We start from the raw sequence: 22,362 nt of genomic DNA, 5'->3' as shown, positions 1-22,362 counted from the left end.
ATGTTTGATCAAGGTTTATGGGCCTCAAATAGTTAAAATGTCAAGATTTTTTTGATAATTATTTACCTACAGGGTCTCAAGATTGCATCAAGACCAAAGTTATTTTGATTGATTAAGGACTTAAAGACAAGTTCGAAAAGAGCAATTTTTACTCTTTTGGCCACTGATGAAAATCTTTCCATTTTTGGTAAATACATGTAATTACAAAGTTGTAAAGGCTACAGCAAAGTATAAAACTAAAAAAGAATAACAAGCCTAGGCCACTTGTACCTTTAGATATAACTGATTTTCTGCTATAGCGCCCCCTTGAGGCCAATCAACGCCATATTTTAATGGATGATAGAAGGCCCTGAGATACATGTAGGGTATAAGTATCGTCCTGATTGGTCATTGTTTAGCATGTCAAAAGCTTGCTGGAAACTGATTGGCTAATAACGATCGCAAAAATTTGCATATCAAATTTTCCTTCTGTAAAACATTAGGACATAGGCCATAGATGATACATGCCAAAGGAGAGCTTCATAGCTTGTACGGTTCCTGAGAAACAGATTTTTAGCTTTGGCTCCGCCCCCTGGGGGCGTATGTCTACACAGATTGACGGGCTACCTCAGAATCATGTTGGCATCAACGGTCTAAAGTGGCATTAGTGTAGGTTTAAGCATTCAAAAGTTACAGCTGTTAGAGTAAATTTGGGTGTGCCACGGTAAGATTAATTTGCATATGGCGGCCATATTGTTTACAAATTTCACAATTTTTTTGATAATTATTGAGGTTGGGACTCTGCTGAGTTGTTTGACACCAAATATGACAGGATTGGTCAATGACCCTAGGACAAGTTCTCAAAAGTAGGTTTTGCATATTATGCTAAATAGCAAAAAATCTAAGTGGGCGGAGCTTAGTGGTTCTATTGACCTTTTTGATTTGCCATTAACCAAGGAATCGTATAGTGCAAGAATTTTTGCTCTAGCTATCAGGGCGTGGCAGTTACGAGGCCTAACGCGTTGACCTTCGCCATAGCGCCCCCTTGAGGCCGATCGGGCTCATCTTTTGAATCTGAGTAGCGGTGAGAAGTACTACCATATGACCAAGTCTCAGCCCTGTAGGCCTTACGGTTTCTTCTGCCCGATCACTTCTATGGCAGAAAAAGAATAAGAATAATAATAATAATAATAATAATAATAATAATAATAATAATAATAATAATCAGAACAATTACAATAGGGTTTCTAGCACTACGTGCTCGAACCCCTAATAATAATAATAATAATCAGAACAATTACAATAGGGTTTCTAGCACTACGTGCTCGAACCCCTAATAATAATAAATATAGCCGCAAGCGGCGATTTACGGGGTTCGAGCGTCACAGGCAAAGAGGCCCCTGGAGGCCAGTTAGGCTTAAAACCTGTTGCTGGTTGACCGTCATCACCAAACTGGATAACCAAGCTGGGTAACCAGCGTGACCATAAAGACCATAATGACAATGCTAGATGAGTGGTGTGAGTAAACTAGTTGAAAAGCATTGATAAATTGAGCTGTAGTGTTCATCAGGTTTTATGTGGTGTCTTGCTGCACTCTAGTGGGCATTTGGTGAAACAGCTTCAGTTCTTAAATTAAAAAAACACAAGGCATAAAAAGGGCATATAAATAACCCATATATAGTGTATAAGTTTTGACCTGATAAACATTCTGCCTGTCAACAGCTTGCTGGAATGTGATTGGCTAATAGTGACCACAAAAGTGTCCATATCAAATTTTCATTTGGTGTACCATTAGTGCATGGGCCATAGATTATAATTGGCTAGGATGACCTTGATAGCTTGTATGGTTCTAGAGAAACAGCTATCGAGCATTGGCTCTGCCCCCTGGGGGTGTATGTCTACTTAAACTGACAGGTTATCTGAGAATCATGTAATGATCAAAGGACTGAAGTGGTATTAGTGTCAGGTTAAGCATTCAAAAGTTATAAGTGTTAAAGACATTTTACTGCACCATGGTAAAACTAATTTGCATATGGCGGCCATATTGTTTATAAATGTAAAGATTTTTTTTTAATAATTATTGAGGAGTAAGCTCTGCTGAACTGTTTGACACCAAACATGTCATGATTGGTCAAGGAGGCAAAGACAAGATCTCAAAAGTAGGTTTTGCATATTATGCAAATTTAAAAAAAAATTAAGTGGGTGGAGCATAAACAAGAATGACCCAGGCGGCTGACTAGCATGAACAAGAAGGATAAATATGTTCAATTAAGCAAGACAAGCAAGATTGAATAAGTTCAGCAGAGCTTTAATTTAGAATAATTCACCTGTAGCTGTTTCACCAAATGACCACCAGAGCGCAGCAAGAGACCACATATAACCTGCTGGAAATCTATCACTCTATAAGTAAGACAGAACATTCCCTATCAGTGTGTTTCTATTTATTAAAAAGAGAAGAAAAGTCCGATTGGGCTCCAAATTGGTACTCATGATCAAGTGGTCTGCATATATATGTGTGTAAATTTGTGTGTTGATAGGGTCAAAGGTTCCTGACTTCTGTCCATTTAGGTTTGAAAATAGCGATAATACAGGCTTATGGCCTACAAAATGGCTGTTGCTCTTTGGCCATATTAGAGGCAAAAAATATCTGATTTGGCTCAAAATTTGCAATCAAGATCACAATATCAGTCTATATATGTATGTAAATTTCTGTGTCAATAGGGTCAAAGGTTCCTGACTTCTGTCCATTTAGATTTGAAAAAAGCGATAATACAGGCTTGAGGCCTACAAAATTGCTGTAGTTTTCCAGCCGTTGTAGAGGGAAAACATGTCCGATTTGGCTGAAAATTTGCAATCAAGATCAGATTATCAGTCTATATATGTGTATAAATTTGTGTGTTGATAGGGTGAAAGGTTCCTGTCTTCTGTCCATTTAGGTTGGAAAATAGCGATAAATAGAATAAACTGAAAATAGTTATTTTTTCACTGTAGAGCCTACTGAAGACTTATTTGGCTCATACTTGGCACATGTGCTTCAAATGTCATTGTTAATTAGTAGCTTCAACAGTTTTGGCATGTTTTAAACTTTGACAGAGTTTTGGCCAAATAACTCTGAAAAGGCTTTCACGTACATGTTTGATCAAGGTTTATGGGCCTCAAATAGTTAAAATGTCAAGATTTTTTTGATAATTATTTACCTACAGGGTCTCAAGATTGCATCAAGACCAAATTTGTTTTGATTGATTAAGGACTTAAAGACAAGTTCGAAAAGAGCAATTTTTACTCTTTTGGCCACTGATGAAAATCTTTGCATTTTTGGTAAATACATGTAATTACAAAGTTGTAAAGGCTACAGCAAAGTATACAATTCAAAAAGAATAACAAGCCTAGGCCACTTGTACCTTTAGATATAACTGATTTTCTGCTATAGCGCCCCCTTGAGGCCAATCAACGCCATATTTTAATGGATGATAGAAGGCCCTCATATACATGTAGGGTATAAGTATCGTCCTGATTGGTGATTGTTTAGCCTGTCAAAAGCTTGCTGGAATCTGATTGGCTAATAGCGATCGCAAAAATTTGCATATCAAATTTTCCTTCTGTGAAACATTAGAACATAGGCCATAGATGATACATGCCAAAGGAGAGCTTCGTAGCTTGTACGGTTCCTGAGAAACAGATTTTTAGCTTTGGCTCCGCCCCCTGGAGGCGTATGTCTACACAGATTGACACTCTACCTCAGAATCATGTTGACATCAAAGCTCTAAAGTGGCATTAGTGTAGGTTTAAGCATTCAAAAGTTACAGCTGTTAGAGTAAATTTGGGTGTGCTACGGTAAGATTAATTTGCATATGGCGGCCATATTGTTTACAAATTTCACAATTTTTTCGATAATTATTAAGGTTGGGACTCTGCTGAGTTGTTTGACACCAAATATGGTAGGATTGGTCAATGACCCTAGGACAAGTTCTCAAAAGTAGGTTTTGCATATTATGCTAAATAGCAAAAAATCTAAGTGGGCGGAGCTTAGTGGTTCTATTGACCTTTTTGATTTGCCATTAACCAAGGAATCATATAATGCAAGAATTTTTGCTCTAGCTATCAGGGCGTGGGAGTTACGAGGCCAAACGCGTTGACCTTCGCCATAGCGCCCCCTTGAGGCCGATCGGGCTCATCTTTTGAATCTGAGTAGCGGTGAGAAGTACTACCATATGACCAAGTCTCAGCCCTGTAGGCCTTACGGTTTCTTCTGCCCAATCACTTCTATGGCAGAAAAAGAATAAGAATAATAATAATAATAATAAATATAGCCGCAAGCGGCGATTTACGGGGTTCGAGCGTTACAGGCAAAGAGACCCCTGGAGGCCAGTTAGGCTTAAAACATGTTGCCGGTTGACCGGCATCGCCAAACTGGATGAGGATGACCAGCATGACCGTGAAGACCAAGCTAGATTACCAGCATGACTAATCTGGATGACAAACTTGTTGACCATATTGACCAAGCTGGAAGACCATAATGACCAAACTGGATGACCAGCATGGCAAAGGTGGTTGGCCAGTATGACCAAGCTGGAAGACCACCATTACTATGAGGACAAAGCTGAATGACCAGCAGGACCATAATGACCAATGTGAATGGCCAGCATGACCAAGCTGGATGGCCAGCATAACCAAGCTGGGTGACCAGCGTGACCATAAAGACCATAATGGCAATGCTAGATGAGTGGTGTGAGTAAACTAGTTGAAAAGCTTTGATAAATTGAGCTGTAGTGTTCATCAGGTTTTATGTGGTGTCTTACTGCACTCTAGTGCGCATTTGGTGAAACAAATTCAGTTCTTAAATTGAAAAAACACAAGGCATAAAAAGGGCATATAAATAACCCGTATATAGTATATAAGTTTTGACCTGATTAACATTCCGCCTGTTAAAAGCTTGCTGGAATGTGATTGGCTAATAGTGACCACAAAAGTGTCCATATCAAATTTTCATTTGGTGTACCATTAGTGCATGGGCCATAGATGATAATTGGCTAGGATGACCTTGATAGCTTGTATGGTTCTAGAGAAACAGCTATCGAGCATTGGCCCCGCCCCCTGGGAGTGTATGTCTACTTAAACTGACAGGGTATCTGAGAATCATGTAATGATCAAAGGACTGAAGTGGTATTAGTGTCAGGTTAAGCATTCAAAAGTTATAAGTGTTAAAGACATTTTACTGCACCATGGTAGAACTCATTTGCATATGGCGGCCATATTGTTTATAAATGTAAAGGTTTTTTAAATAATTATTGAGGAGTAAGCTCTGCTGAACTGTTTGACACCAAACATGTCATGATTGGTCAAGGATCCAAGGACAAGATCTCAAAAGTAGGTTTTGCATATTATGCAAATTTAAAAAAAAATTAAGTGTGTGGAGCATAAACAAGAATGACCCAGGTGGCTGACCATCATGAACAAGAAGGATAAATATGTTCAATTAAGCAAGACAAGCAAGATTGAATAAGTTCAGCAGAGCTTTAATTTAGAATAATTCAAATTTAACTGTTTCACCAAATGACCACCAGAGCGCAGCAAGAGACCACATATAACCTGCTGGAAATCTATCACTCTATAAGTAAGACAGAACATTCCCTATCAGTGTGTTTCTATTTATTAAAAAGAGAAGAAAAGTCCGATTGGGCTCCAAATTGGTACTCATGATCAACTGGTCTGTATATACATGTATGTAAATTTGTGTGTTGATAGGGTCAAATGTTCCTTACTTCTGACCATTTAGGTTTGAAAAAAGTGATAATACAGGCTTATGGCCTACAAAATGGCTGTTGCTCTTTGGCCATATTAGAGGCAAAAAATATCTGATTTGGCTCAAAATTTGCAATCAAGATCACAATATCAGTCTATATATGTATGTCAATTTCTGTGTCAATAGGGTCAAAGGTTCCTGACTTCTGTCCATTTAGATTTGAAAAAAGCGATAATACAGGCTTGAGGCCTACAAAATCGCTGTAGTTTTCCAGCCGTTGTAGAGGCAAAACATGTCCGATTTGGCTGAAAATTTGCAATCAAGATCAGATTATCAGTGTATATATGTGTGTAAATTTGTGTGTTGATAGGGTGAAAGGTTCCTGTCGTCTGTCCATTTAGGTTGGAAAATAGCGATAAATAGAATAAATTGAAAATAGTTTTTTTTTCACTGTAGAGCCTACTGAAGACGTATTTGGCTCATACTTGGCAAATGTGCTTCAAATGTCATTATTAATGAGTGTCTGTAATATTTTTGACATACCGCAAACATTTACAGAGTTTTGGCCAAATAACTCTGAAAAGGCTTTCACGTACATGTTTGATCAAGGTGTTGGGGCCATAAAAAGTTAAAATTCCTACATTTTTTTGATAATTATTTACCTACACGGTCTCAAGATTGTGAAAAGACTAAAGTTGATTTAATTGGTTGAATATCCAGGGACTAGTTCGAAAAGTGCAATTTTTACTCTACTGGCCACTGATGCAAAACAATACATTTTTGGTAAAGACATGTAATTACAAAGTTGTAAAGGTTACAGCAAAGCATAAAACTCAAAAAGAATAACAAGCCTAGGCCACTTGTACCTTTAGATATAACTGATTTTCTGCTATAGCGCCCCCTAGAGGCCAATCAACGCCATATTTTAATGGATGATAGAAGGCCCTCATATACATGTACAATATAAGTATCGTCCTGATTGGTGATTGTTTAGTCTGTCAAAAGCTTGCTGTAATCTGATTGGCTAATAGCGACCACAAAAATTGACACATCAAAATATCCTTCAGTAGACCATTAGGACATAGGCCACAGAGGATACATGCCAAACGAGAGCTTGATAGCTTGTACGGTTCCTGAGAAACAGATTTTTAGCTTTGGCTCCGCCCCCTGGGGGCGTACGTCTACACAGATTGACAGGCTACCTCAGAATCATGTTAGTACCAAAGGTCTAAAGCGGCATTAGTGTCAGTTTAAGCATTCAAAAGTTACAGCTGTTAGAGTGAATTTTGGTGTGCCACGGTAAGATTAATTTGCATATGGCGGCCATATTGTTTACAAATTTCAAGATTTTTTCGATAATTATTGAGGGTGGGACTCTGCTGAGTTGTTTGACACCAAACTTGTCAGGATTGGTCAAAAATCCACAGACTAGTTCGCAAAAGTAGGTTTTGCATTTTATGCTAAATAGCAAAAAATCTAAGTGGGCGGAGCTTAGTGGTTCTATTGACCTTTTTGATTTGCCATTAACCAAGGAATCATATAATGCAAGAATTTTTGCTCTAGCTATCAGGGCGTAGGAGTTACGAGGCCAAACGCGTTGACCTTCGCCATAGCGCCCCCTTGAGGCCGATCGGGCTCATCTTTTGAATCTGAGTAGCGGTGAGAAGTACTACCATATGACCAAGTCTCAGCCCTGTAGGCCTTACGGTTTCTTCTGCCCAATCACTTCTATGGCAGAAAAAGAATAAGAACTATAATAATAATAATAATAATAAATATAGCCGCAAGCGGCGATTTACGGGGTTCGAGCGTTACAGGCAAAGAGACCCCTGGAGGCCAGTTAGGCTTAAAACATGTTGCCGGTTGACCGGCATCGCCAAACTGGATGAGGATGACCAGCATGACCGTGAAGACCAAGCTAGATTACCAGCATGACTAATCTGGATGACAAACTTGTTGACCATATTGACCAAGCTGGAAGACCATAATGACCAAACTGGATGACCAGCATGGCAAAGGTGGTTGGCCAGTATGACCAAGCTGGAAGACCACCATTACTATGAGGACAAAGCTGAATGACCAGCAGGACCATAATGACCAATGTGAATGGCCAGCATGACCAAGCTGGATGGCCAGCATAACCAAGCTGGGTGACCAGCGTGACCATAAAGACCATAATGGCAATGCTAGATGAGTGGTGTGAGTAAACTAGTTGAAAAGCATTGATAAATTGAGCTGTAATGTTCATCAGGCTTTATGTGGTGTCTTACTGCACTCTAGTGGGCATTTGGTGAAACAAATTCAGTTCTTAAATTAAAAAAACACAAGGCATAAAAAGGGCATATAAATAACCCGTATATAGTATATAAGTTTTGACCTGATTAACATTCCGCCTGTTAAAAGCTTGCTGGAATGTGATTGGCTAATAGTGACCACAAAAGTGTCCATATCAAATTTTTATTTGGTGTACCACTAGTGCATGGGCCATAGATGATAATTGGCAAGGATGACCTTGATAGCTTGTATGGTTCTAGAGAAACAGCTATCTAGCATTGGCCCCGCCCCCTGGGGGTGTATGTCTACTTAAACTGACAGGGTATCTGAGAATCATGTATTGATCAAAGGACTGAAGTGGTATTAATGTCAGGTTAAGCATTCAAAAGTTATAAGTGTTAAAGACATTTTACTGCACCATGGTAGAACTAATTTGCATATGGCGGCCATATTGTTTACAAATGTAAAGATTTTTTAAATAATTATTGATGAGTAAGCTCTGCTGAACTGTTTGACACCAAACATGTCATGATTGGTCAAGGAGCCAAGGACAAGATCTTAAAAGTATGTTTTGCATTTTATGCTAATTTAAAAATTAAGTGGGTGGAGCATAAACAAGAATGACCCAGGTGGCTGAGCAGCATGACCAAGAAGGATAAAGATGTTCAATTAAGCAAGACAAGCAAGATTGAATAAGTTCAGCAGAGCTTTAATTTAGAATAATTCACCTGTAGCTGTTTCACCAAATGACCACCAGAGCGCAGCAAGAGACCACATATAACCTGCTGGAAATCTATCACTCTATAAGTAAGACAGAACATTCCCTATCAGTGTGTTTCTATTTATTAAAAAGAGAAGAAAAGTCCTATTGGGCTCCAAATTGGTACTCATGATCAAGTGGTCTGTATATACATGTATGTAAATTTGTGTGTTGATAGGGTCAAAGGTTCCTGACTTCTGACCATTTAGGTTGGAAAAAAGTGATAATACAGGCTTATGGCCTACAAAATGGCTGTTGCTCTTTGGCCATATTAGAGGCAAAAAATATCTGATTTGGCTCAAAATTTGCAATCAAGATCACAATATCAGACTATATATGTATGTCAATTTCTGTGTCAATAGGGTCAAAGGTTCCTGACTTCTGTCCATTTAGATTTGAAAAAAGCGATAATACAGGCTTGAGGCCTACAAAATCGCTGTAGTTTTCCAGCCATTGTAGAGGCAAAACATGTCCGATTTGGCTGAAAATTTGCAATCAAGATCAGATTATCAGTCTATATATGTGTTTAAATTTGTGTGTTGATAGAGTGAAAGGTTCCTGTCTTCTGTCCATTTAGGTTGGAAAATAGCGATAAATAGAATAAATTGAAAATAGTTATTTTTTCACTGTAGAGCCTACTGAAGACTTATTTGGCTCATACTTGGCACATGTACTTCAAATGTCATTGTTAATTAGTAGCTTCAACAGTTTTGGCATGTTTTAAACTTTGACAGAGTTTTGGCCAAATAACTCTGAAAAGGCTTTCACGTTCATGTTTGATCAAGGTGTTGGGGCCATAAAAAGTTAAAATTCCAACATTTTTTTGATAATTATTTACCTACACGGTCTCAAGATTGTGAAAAGACCAAAGTTGATTTAATTGGTTGAATATCCAGGGACTAGTTCGAAAAGTGCAATTTTTACTCTACTGGCCACTGATGCAAAACAATACATTTTTGGTAAAGACATGTAATTACAAAGTTGTAAAGGTTACAGCAAAGCATATAACTCAAAAAGAATAACAAGCCTAGGCCACTTGTACCTTTAGATATAACTGATTTTCTGCTATAGCGCCCCCTAGAGGCCAATCAACGCCATATTTTAATGAATGATAGAAGGCCCTCATATACATGTAGCGTATAAGTATCGTCCTGATTGGTGATTGTTTAGCCTGTCAAAAGCTTGCTGTAATCTGATTGGCTAATAGCCACCACAAAAATTCACACATCAAAATATCCTTCGGTAGACCATTAGGACATAGGCCACAGAGGATACATGCCAAACGAGAGCTTGATAGCTTGTACGGTTCCTGAGAAACAGATTTTTAGCTTTGGCTCCGCCCTCTGGGGGCGTACGTCTACACAGATAGACAGGCTACCTCAGAATCATGTTAGTAACAAAGGTCTAAAGCGGCATTAGTGTCAGTTTAAGCATTCAAAAGTTACAGCTGTTAGAGTGAATTTTGGTGTGCCACGGTAAGATTAATTTGCATATGGCGGCCATATTGTTTAGAAATTTCAAGATTTTTTCGATAATTATTGAAGTTGGGACTCTGCTGAGTTGTTTGACACCAAACTTGTCAGGATTGGTCAAAAATCCACAGACAAGTTCGCAAAAGTAGGTTTTGCATTTTATGCTAAATAGCAAAAAATCTAAGTGGGCGGAGCTTAGTGGTTCTATTGACCTTTTTGATTTGCCATTAACCAAGGAATCATATAATGCAAGAATTTTTGCTCTAGCTATCAGGGCGTAGGAGTTACGGGGCCAAACGCGTTGACCTTCGCCATAGCGCCCCCTTGAGGCCGATCGGGCTCATCTTTTGAATCTGAGTAGCGGTGAGAAGTACTACCATATGACCAAGTCTCAGCCCTGTAGGCCTTATGGTTTCTTCTGCCCAATCACTTCTATGGCAGAAAAAGAATAAGAACTATAATAATAATAATAATAATAATAATCAGAACAATTACAATAGGGTTTCTAGCACTACGTGCTCGAACCCCTAATAATAAATATAGCCGCAAGCGGCGATTTACGGGGTTCGAGCGTCACAGGCAAAGAGGCCCCTGGAGGCCAGTTAGGCTTAAAACCTGTTGCTGGTTGACCGTCATCACCAAACTGGATAACCAAGCTGGGTAACCAGCGTGACCATAAAGACCAAAATGACAATGCTAGATGAGTGGTGTGAGTAAACTAGTTGAAAAGCATTGATAAATTGAGCTGTAGTGTTCATCAGGTTTTATGTGGTGTCTTGCTGCACTCTAGTGGGCATTTTGTGAAACAACTTCAGTTCTTAAATTCAAAAAACACAAGGCATAAAAAGGGCATATAAATAACCCATATATAGTGTATAAGTTTTGACCTGATAAACATTCTGCCTGTCAAAAGCTTGCTGGAATGTGATTGGCTAATAGTGACCACAAAAGTGTCCATATCAAATTTTCATTTGGTGTACCATTAGTGCATGGGCCATAGATGATAATTGGCAAGGACGACCTTGATAGCTTGTATGGTTGTAGAGAAACAGCTATCGAGCATTGGCCCCGCCCCCTGGGGCGGTGTATGTCTACTTAAACCCACAGGGTATCTGAGAATCATGTAATGATCAAAGGACTGAAGTGGTATTAGTGTCAGGTTAAGCATTCAAAAGTTATAAGTGTTAAAGACATTTTACTGCACCATGGTAAAACTAATTTGCATATGGCGGCCATATTGTTTATAAATGTAAAGATTTTTTTTATAATTATTGAGGAGTAAGATCTGCTGAACTGTTTGACACCAAACATGTCATGATTGGTCAAGGAGGCAAAGACAAGATCTCAAAAGTAGGTTTTGCATATTATGCAAATTAAAAAAAAATTAAGTGGGTGGAGCATAAATAAGAATGACCCAGGTGGCTGACTAGCATGACCAAGAAGGATAAATATGTTCAATTAAGCAAGACAAGCAAGATTGAATAAGTTCAGCAGAGCTTTAATTAAGAATAATTCACCTGTAGCTGTTTCACCAAATGACCACCAGAGCGCAGCAAGAGACCACATATAACCTGCTGGAAATCTATCACTCTATAAGTAAGACAGAACATTCCCTATCAGTGTGTTTCTATTTATTAAAAAGAGAAGAAAAGTCCGATTGGGCTCCAAATTGGTACTCATGATCAAGTGGTCTGCATATATATGTGTGTAAATTTGTGTGTTGATAGGGTCAAAGGTTCCTGACTTCTGTCCATTTAGGTTTGAAAAAAGCGATAATACAGGCTTATGGCCTACAAAATGGCTGTTGCTCTTTGGCCATATTAGAGGCAAAAAATATCTGATTTGGCTCAAAATTTGCAATCAAGATCACAATATCAGTCTATATATGTATGTCAATTTCTGTGTCGATAGGGTCAAAGGTTCCTGACTTATGTCCATTTAGGTTTGAAAAAAGCGATAATACAGGCTTGAGGCCTACAAAATCGCTGTAGTTTTCCAGCCGTTGTAGAGGCAAAACATGTCCGATTTGGCTGAAAATTTGCAATCAAGATCAGATTATCAGTCTATATATGTGTATAAATTTCTGTGTTGATAGGGTGAAAGGTTCCTGTCTTCTGTCCATTTAGGTTGGAAAATAGCGATAAATAGATAAAATTGAAAATAGTTATTTTTTCACTGTAGAGCCTACTGAAGACTTATTTGGCTCATACTTGGCAAATGTGCTTGAAATGTCATTGTTAATTAGTAGCTTCAACAGTTTTGGCATGTTTTAAACTTTGACAGAGTTTTGGCCAAATAACTCTGAAAAGGCTTTCACGTACATGTTTGATCAAGGTTTATGGGCCTCAAATAGTTAAAATGTCAAGATTTTTTTGATAATTATTTACCTACAGGGTCTCAAGATTGCATCAAGACCAAATTTGTTTTGATTGATTAAGGACTTAAAGACAAGTTCGAAAAGAGCAATTTTTACTCTTTTGGCCACTGATGAAAATCTTTCCATTTTTGGTAAATACATGTAATTACAAAGTTGTAAAGGCTACAGCAAAGTATACAACTAAAAAAGAATAACAAGCCTAGGCCACTTGTACCTTTAGATATAACTGATTTTCTGCTATAGCGCCCCCTTGAGGCCAATCAACGCCATATTTTAATGGATGATAGAAGGCCCTGAGATACATGTAGGGTATAAGTATCGTCCTGATTGGTCATTGTTTAGCATGTGAAAAGCTTGCTGGAATCTGATTGGCTAATAACGATCGCAAAAATTTGTATATCAAATTTTCCTTCTGTAAAACATTAGGACATAGGCCATAGATGATACATGCCAAAGGAGAGCTTCATAGCTTGTACGGTTCCTGAGAAACAGATTTTTAGCTTTGGCTCCGCCCCCTGGAGGCGTATGTCTACACAGATTGACGGGCTACCTCAGAATCATGTTGGCATCAAAGGTGTAAAGTGGCATTAGTGTAGGTTTAAGCATTCAAAAGTTACAGCTGTTAGAGTAAATTTGGGTGTGCCACGGTAAGATTAATTTGCATATGGCGGCCATATTGTTTACAAATTTCACAATTTTTTTGATAATTATTGAGGTTGGGACTCTGCTGAGTTGTTTGACACCAAATATGACAGGATTGGTCAATGACCCTAGGACAAGTTCTCAAAAGTAGGTTTTGCATATTATGCTAAATAGCAAAAAATCTAAGTGGGCGGAGCTTAGTGGTTCTATTTACCTTTTTGATTTGCCATTAACGAAGGATTCATATAATGCAAGAATTTTTGCTCTAGCTATCAGGGCGTGGCAGTTACGAGGCCTAACGCGTTGACCTTCGCCATAGCGCCCCCTTGAGGCCGATTTGGCTCATCTTTTGAACCTGAGTAGCGGTGAGAAGTACTACCATATGACCAAGTCTCAGCCCTGTAGGCCTTACGGTTTCTTCTGCCCGATCACTTCTATGGCAGAAAAAGAATAAGAATAATAATAATAAATATAGCCGCAAGCGGCGATTTACGGGGTTCGAGCGTTACAGGCAAAGAGACCCCTGGAGGCCAGTTAGGCTTAAAACATGTTGCCGGTTGACCGGCATCGCCAAACTGGATGAGGATGACCAGCATGACCGTGAAGACCAAGCTAGATTACCAGCATGACTAATCTGGATGACAAACTTGTTGACCATATTGACCAAGCTGGAAGACCATAATGACCAAACTGGATGACCAGCATGGCAAAGGTGGTTGGCCAGTATGACCAAGCTGGAAGACCACCATTACTATGAGGACAAAGCTGAATGACCAGCAGGACCATAATGACCAATGTGAATGCCAGCATGACCTAGCTGGATGGCCAGCATAACCAAGCTGGGTGACCAGCGTGACCATAAAGACCATAATGGCAATGCTAGATGAGTGGTGTGAGTAAACTAGTTGAAAAGCATTGATAAATTGAGCTGTAGTGTTCAGCAGGTTTTATGTGGTCTCTTGCTGCACTCTAGTGGGCATTCGGAGAGCCTAGCAGTGAGGCATGACAAGGGCACATATTAATAACCAATAATATCAATAATAGTACATAAGTTTTGACCTGATTGACATTCAGCCTGTCAAAAGCTTGCTGGAATGTGATTGGCTAATAGTGACCACAAAAGTGTCCATATCAAATTTTCATTTGGTGTACCATTAGTGCATGGGCCATAGATGATAATTGGCAAGGACGACCTTGATAGCTTGTATGGTTCTAGAGAAACAGCTATCGAGCATTGGCTCCGCCCCCTGGGGGGGTGTATGTCTACTTAAACTGACAGTGTATCTGAGAATCATGTAATGATCAAAGGACTGAAGTGGTATTAGTGTCAGGTTAAGCATTCAAAAGTGTTAAAGAGATTTTACTGCACCATGGTAGAACTCATTTGCATATGGCGGCCATATTGTTTATAAATGTAAAGATTTTTTAAATAATTATTGAGGAGTAAGCTCTGCTGAACTGTTTGACACCAAACATGTCATGATTGGTCAAGGATCCAAGGACAAGATCTCAAAAGTAGGTTTTGCATATTATGCAAATTTATTAAAAAAAATTAAGTGGGTGGAGCATAAACAAGAATGACCCAGGCGACTGACCAGCATGAAAAAGAAGGATAAATATGTTCAATTAAGCAAGACAAGCAAGATTGAATAAGTTCAGCAGAGCTTTAATTTAGAATAATTCACCTGTAGCTGTTTCACCAAATGACCACCAGAGCGCAGCAAGAGACCACATATAACCTGCTGGAAATCTATCACTCTATCAGAAAGACAGAACGTTCCCTATCAGTGTGTTTCTATTTATTAAAAAGAGAAGAAAAGTCTGATTGGGCTCCAAATTGGTACTCATGATCAAGTGGTGTGTATATACATGTATGTAAATTTGTGTGTTGATAGGGTCAAAGGTTCCTGACTTCTGACCATTTAGGTTTGAAAAAAGTGATAATACAGGCTTATGGCCTACAAAATGGCTGTTGCTCTTTGGCCATATTAGAGGCAAAAAATATCTGATTTGGCTCAAAATTTGCAATCAGGATCACAATATCAGTCTATATATGTATGTCAATTTCTGTGTCAATAGGGTCAAAGGTTCCTGACTTCTGTCCATTTAGATTTGAAAAAAGCGATAATACAGGCTTGAGGCCTACAAAATCGCTGTAGTTTTCCAGCCGTTGTAGAGGCAAAACATGTCCGATTTGGCTGAAAATTTGCAATCAAGATCAGATTATCAGTCTATATATGTGTATAAATTTGTGTGTTGATAGGGTGAAAGGTTCCTGTCTTCTGTCCATTTAGGTTGGAAAATAGCGATAAATAGAATAAATTGAAAATAGTTATTTTGTCACTGTAGAGCCTACTGAAGACTTATTTGGCTCATACTTGGCACATGTACTTCAAATTTCATTGTTAATTAGTAGCTTCAACAGTTTTGGCATGTTTTAAACTTTGACAGAGTTTTGGCCAAATAACTCTGAAAAGGCTTTCACGTACATGTTTGATCAAGGTTTATGGGCCTCAAATAGTTAAAATGTCAAGATTTTTTTGATAATTATTTACCTACAGGGTCTCAAGATTGCATCAAGACCAAAGTTATTTTGATTGATTAAGGACTTAAAGACAAGTTCGAAAAGAGCAATTTTTACTCTTTTGGCCACTGATGAAAATCTTTCCATTTTTGGTAAATACATGTAATTACAAAGTTGTAAAGGCTACAGCAAAGTATACAACTAAAAAAGAATAACAAGGCTAGGCCACTTGTACCTTTAGATATAACTGATTTTCTGCTATAGCGCCCCCTTGAGGCCAATCAACGCCATATTTTAATGGATGATAGAAGGCCCTGAGATACATGTAGGGTATAAGTATCGTCCTGATTGGTCATTGTTTAGCATGTCAAAAGCTTGCTGGAAACTGATTGGCTAATAACGATCGCAAAAATTTGCATATCAATTTTTCCTTCTGTAAAACATTAGGACATAGGCCATAGATGATACATGCCAAAGGAGAGCTTCATAGCTTGTACGGTTCCTGAGAAACAGATTTTTAGCTTTGGCTCCGCCCCCTGGGGGCGTATGTCTACACAGATTGACGGGCTACCTCAGAATCATGTTGGCATCAACGGTCTAAAGTGGCATTAGTGTAGGTTTAAGCATTCAAAAGTTACAGCTGTTAGAGTAAATTTGGGTGTGCCACGGTAAGATTAATTTGCATATGGCGGCCATATTGTTTACAAATTTCACAATTTTTTTGATAATTATTGAGGTTGGGACTCTGCTGAGTTGTTTGACACCAAATATGACAGGATTGGTCAATGACCCTAGGACAAGTTCTCAAAAGTAGGTTTTGCATATTATGCTAAATAGCAAAAAATCTAAGTGGGCGGAGCTTAGTGGTTCTATTGACCTTTTTGATTTGCCATTAACCAAGGAATCATATAATGCAAGAATTTTTGCTCTAGCTATCAGGGCTTGGCAGTTACGAGGCCTAACGCGTTGACCTTCGCCATAGCGCCCCCTTGAGGCCGATCGGGCTCATCTTTTGAATCTGAGTAGCGGTGAGAAGTACTACCATATGACCAAGTCTCAGCCCTGTAGGCCTTACGGTTTCTTCTGCCCGATCACTTCTATGGCAGAAAAAGAATAAGAATAATAATAATAATAATAATAAATATAGCCGCAAGCGGCGATTTACGGGGTTCGAGCGTTACAGACAAAGAGGCCCCTGGAGGCCAGTTAGGCTTAAAACATGTTGCTGGTTGACTGGCATCACCAAACTGGATGACCAGCATGGCAAAGGTGTTTGGCCAGTATGACCAAGCTGGATGACCAGCATTGCTATGATGACAAAGCTGAATGACCAGCAGGACCATAATGACCAATGTGAATGACCAGAATGACCTAGCTGGATGGGCAGCATAACCAAGCTAGGTGACCAGCGTGACCATAAAGACCATAATGACAATGCTAGATGAGTGGTGTGAGAAAACTAGTTGAAATGCATTGATAAATTGAGCTGTAGTGTTCAGCAGGTTTTATGGGGTCTCTTGCTGCACTCTAGTGGGCATTCGGAGAGCCTAGCAGTGAGGCATGACAAGGGCACATATTAATAACCAATAATATCAATAATAGTACATAAGTTTTGACCTGATTAACATTCAGCCTGTTAAAAGCTTGCTGGAATGTGATTGGCTAATAGTGACTACAAAAGTGTCCATATCAAATTTTCATTTGGTGTACCATTAGTGCATGGGCCATAGATGATAATTGGCAAGGACGACCTTAATAGCTTGTATGGTTCTAGAGAAACAGCTATCGAGCATTGGCTCCGCCCCCTGGGGGGGTGTATGTCTACTTAAACTGACAGGGTATCTGAGAATCATGTAATGATCAAAGGACTGAAGTGGTATTAGTGTCAGGTTAAGCATTCAAAAGTTATAAGTGTTAAAGACATTTTACTGCACCATGGTAGAACTCATTTGCATATGGCGGCCATATTGTTTATAAATGTAAATATTTTTTTAATAATTATTGAGGAGTAAGCTCTGCTGAACTGTTTGATACCAAACATGTCATGATTGGTCAAGGAGCCAAGGACAAGATCTCAAAAGTAAGTTTTGCATATTATGCAAATAAAAAAAAACAATAAGTGGGTGGAACATAAACAAGAATGACCCAGGTGGCTGACCAGCATGAACAAGAAGGATAAATATGTTCAATTAAGCAAGACAAGCAAGATTGAATAAGTTCAGCAGAGCTTTAATATAGAATAATTCACCTGTAGCTGTTTCACCAAATGACCACCAGAGCGCAGCAAGAGACCACATATAACCTGCTGGAAATCTATCACTCTATAAGTAAGACAGAACATTCCCTATCAGTGTGTTTCTATTTATTAAAAAGAGAAGAAAAGTCCGATTGGGCTCCAAATTAGTACTCATGATCAAGTGGTCTGTATATATATGTGTGTAAATTTGTGTGTTGATAGGGTCAAAGGTTCCTGACTTCTGTCCATTTAGGCTTGAAAAAAGCGATAATACAGGCTTTTGGCCTACAAAACGGCTGTTGCTCTTTGGCCATATTAGAGGCAAAAAATATCTGATTTGGCTCAAAATTTGCAATCAAGATCACAATACCAGTCTATATATGTATGTCAATTTCTGTGTTGATAGGATCAAAGATTCCTGACTTCTGTCCATTTAGATTTGAAAAAAGCGATAATACAGGCTTGAGGCCTACAAAATCGCTGTAGTTTTCCAGCCGTTGTAGAGGCAAAACATGTCCGATTTGGCTGACAATTTGCAATCAAGATCAGATTTTCAGTCTATATATGTGTGTAAATTTGTGTGTTGATACGGTGAAAGGTTCCTGTCTTCTGTCCATTTAGGTTGGAAAATAGCGATAAATAGAATAAATTGAAAATAGTTATTTTTTCACTGTAGAGCCTACTGAAGACTTATTTGGCTCATACTTGGCACATGTGCTTGAAATGTCATTGTTAATTAGTAGCTTCAACAGTTTTGGCCTGTTTAAAACTTTGACAGAGTTTTGGCCAAATAACTCTGAAAAGGCTTTCACGTACATGTTTGATCAAGGTTTATGGGCCTCAAGTAGTTAAATTGTCAAGATGTTTTTGATAATTATTTACCTACAGGGTCTCAAGATTGCATAAAGACCAAATTTGTTTTGATTGATTAAGGACTTAAAGACAAGTTCGAAAAGTGCAATTTTTACTCTTTTGGCCACTGATGAAAATCTTTGCATTTTTGGTAAACACATGTAATTACAAAGTTGTAAAGGCTACAGCAAAGTATACAACTCAAAAAGAATAACAAGCCTAGGCCACTTGTACCTTTAGATATAACTGATTTTCTGCTATAGCGCCCCCTTGAGGCCAATCAACGCCATATTTTAAAGGATGATAGAAGGCCCTGAGATACATGTAGGGTATAAGTATCGTCCTGATTGGTCATTGTTTAGCATGTCAAAAGCTTGCTGGAATCTGATTGGCTAATAACGATCGCAAAAATTTGCATATCAAATTTTCCTTCTGTAAAACATTAGGACATAGGCCATAGATGATACATGCCAAAGGAGAGCTACAAAGCTTGTATGGTTCTTGAGAAACAGATTTTTAGCTTTGGCTCCGCCCCCTGGGGGCGTATGTCTACACAGATTGACAGGCTACCTCAGAATCATGTTGGCATCAAAGTTCTAAAGTGGCATTAGTGTAGGTTTAAGCATTCAAAAGTTACAGCTGTTAGAGTAAATTTGGGTGTGCCACGGTAAGATTAATTTGCATATGGCGGCCATATTGTTTACAAATTTCACAATTTTTTCGATAATTATTGAGCTTGGGACTCTGCTGAGTTGTTTAACACCAAATATGACAAGATTGGTCAATGACCCTAGGACAAGTTCTCAAAAGTAGGTTTTGCATATTATGCTAAATAGCAAAAAATCTAAGTGGGCGGAGCTTAGTGGTTCTATTGACCTTTTTGATTTGACATTAACCAAGGAATCATATAATGCAAGAATTTTTGCTCTAGCTATCAGGGCGTGGCAGTTACGAGGCCTAACGCGTTGACCTTCGCAATAGCGCCCCCTTGAGGCCGATCGGGCTCATCTTTTGAATCTGAGTAGCGGTGAGAAGTACTACCATATGACCAAGTCTCAGCCCTGTAGGCCTTACGGTTTCTTCTGCCCAATCACTTCTATGGCAGAAAAAGAATAAGAATAATAATAATAATAATCAGAACAATTACAATAGGGTTTCTAGCACTACGTGCTCGAACCCCTAATAATAATAATCAGAACAATTACAATAGGGTTTCTAGCACTACGTGCTCGAACCCCTAATAATAATAATCAGAACAATTACAATAGGGTTTCTAGCACTACGTGCTCGAACCCCTAATAATAATCAGAACAATTACAATAGGGTTTCTAGCACTACGTGCTCGAACCCCTAATAATCAGAACAATTACAATAGGGTTTCTAGCACTACGTGCTCGAACCCCTAATAATCAGAACAATTACAATAGGGTTTCTAGCACTACGTGCTCGAACCCCTAATAATAATCAGAACAATTACAATAGGGTTTCTAGCACTACGTGCTCGAACCCCTAATAACTACAATTAGGGGCCAAGGGAAAGAGACTCAGAAGGAACAAAGTGAATATTAGTACAAATCACAGTCAGAGGGAATTAGAACTAATGTCAATAGAAGCAATCCCAATCAGGGGAAGGAGTGTCAGAGCAAAAAATTTCATTCAGAGAGAGAGGCGTCAACACAATTGGTGGAAGGAGCCTCAAGAAGAGAGTGATCAGGATCAGTCAAAGTCAGAGGGAGGAGTTAATGCAACCATTTGTAGGCTGTTTATGTCTCTTAAATGCTAGTGTGTTGTTCTATGGAGTCACAGCTTGAATTATAATGAACAGTTGTGATTGGCTGAGGAGTGACATATATGATAAACCTGTATTCTAAAGGCTAGAAAAGTAACAGTGCTTAGAACAAACGCTCCATTAAAATGAAATCGTTCTCAGTAGTTAATCAGTTCTGGGTCCAGGTCCGTTTAGATTCAGCATCTGGGTCCGGACCTCTGCTCTAGGAGTTCTCTTGCCAGGGATTTTCTTCAAAAATAGAAATAACACTGAACACTTGCGTAACACAGTCGTCCGGCCCTGACAGGAACAGCACATAATTGTCCCGACAAATCCTCTTGAAACGCTCCTGAAAATAGAAACCCGTCATAATATATGAGAACTCCTTTGTTTTTGTGGAACACAAAGCTTGACCCAGCGTCCCTGCTGACCATATGCACATACTGTCCATTAGATTTTTGGGGACACCTCAGTACCTTTCTTCACAGTGAAGGAAGAAAAACATCCTGTACTTTTGAATGCAGCGTGTGTACATAACATGAGTGATTCATACCGTGTCAGAAACTACGTCAGCAATTCTATCAGAGATTACTGAACATTCAGGCTTGTGCGCAGCTTCAGAAAATAGATGTATATCTTGAGGAAAAGCTACGCACTGCGACCTGATGGGAATCGTTTCCGTTAATATCCCCTAACGGACACTAGAGGGAACTCAGCTAGAGTACAGTGGTAAAAACAAAGGATTAAAACTGGCCAAATGCTTAAAATATCAAATACATAGTCTATTAACATATGCCTAGATCTGTGCACTGGAAGAGAGCTGGTTATTCCTACTGTGTGGGTTTCCATGTGCGAGGTAAATCTGATCTCACAGTTCTTTAGAATTGCAAATCTGCAATGAAAACAGATTCAAGTGTATTAAAACTGTTGCATTAAAACAAACACTGCAGTGTGTGTATGTGTTCATAACCTCCGTGTTGTGTTTTCTCTGCAGGTTGAACTGTACCCCGTGTGCTGGTTTGTGTCCTAAAGTGTGTATGGGACTGAAGACAGTGGACTCTGTGACGGCAGCACAGGGGCTCAGAGGCTGCACGGTTCTGAACGGCAGTCTGGTCATCAATATCCGAGGAGGAAGTACGTCATGTAGGGGTGGATTAGGCTAGATCAGGGACTGCCCTGTCATTTCACTATGAACCATTTAGTACTTACTCTTTTTAAAATATGGTAGTTAACTACTATGCTGCACATGAAACTGTTCTTCTACTCCATTGCCTGCATTAGCCAATTAAAAAATTGTCCAAAAAAGAAGAGTCAGGTAAAAATCCTGGACTGACATCAACCTGTAAATCAGGATTCATGGCCTCGGCCACCTAGCGATACGTTTGCATGCCCTGAATATTAACGAGTAAGAGATGAAATCCTGTCATTCTTTTCCGCCCACTAATCTTCACCTAAACTTAATCAGCCTGAAACAAGAGAACCAGAGCACCGCAAAATGAGTGAAAAACTAAAAGGTCTCAAATGAGACTTTTAATAAAGTAATGTAAGACGTATTTAAAGTTGAAATTGGAAACACTTTAGTATCATTTATGTGATATGTGATTCTTTAGTATGTAACAGGAAATTTTAGCATAATGTGGTTAGCACTGGACTTAGAATAGAGGTGCAATTACCATTTAACTATATAACTATTTAACTTAGTCGACTATAATCAGTAATATTAGCTGGATACTTA

At 38.8% G+C, this 22,362-nt stretch overlaps 1 protein-coding gene across 1 annotated transcript in view; it reads left to right on the top strand.

The window, feature by feature from the left end:
* Positions 1-22,362, top strand: part of insra (insulin receptor a) — a 159,999-nt gene that overhangs the window by 110,565 nt on the left and 27,072 nt on the right. Inside the window, exon 4 of the mRNA XM_007236326.4 lies at positions 21,622-21,761. Within this exon, the coding sequence (XP_007236388.3) occupies positions 21,622-21,761 (140 nt within the window). The remainder of the gene's footprint in view (positions 1-21,621; positions 21,762-22,362) is intronic.

The sequence above is a fragment of the Astyanax mexicanus genome, chromosome 8 (assembly GCF_023375975.1).
Source record: "Astyanax mexicanus isolate ESR-SI-001 chromosome 8, AstMex3_surface, whole genome shotgun sequence".
Taxonomy (NCBI): Eukaryota; Metazoa; Chordata; class Actinopteri; order Characiformes; family Acestrorhamphidae; genus Astyanax; species Astyanax mexicanus.
This window is presented reverse-complemented; position numbering and strand designations above follow the sequence as displayed.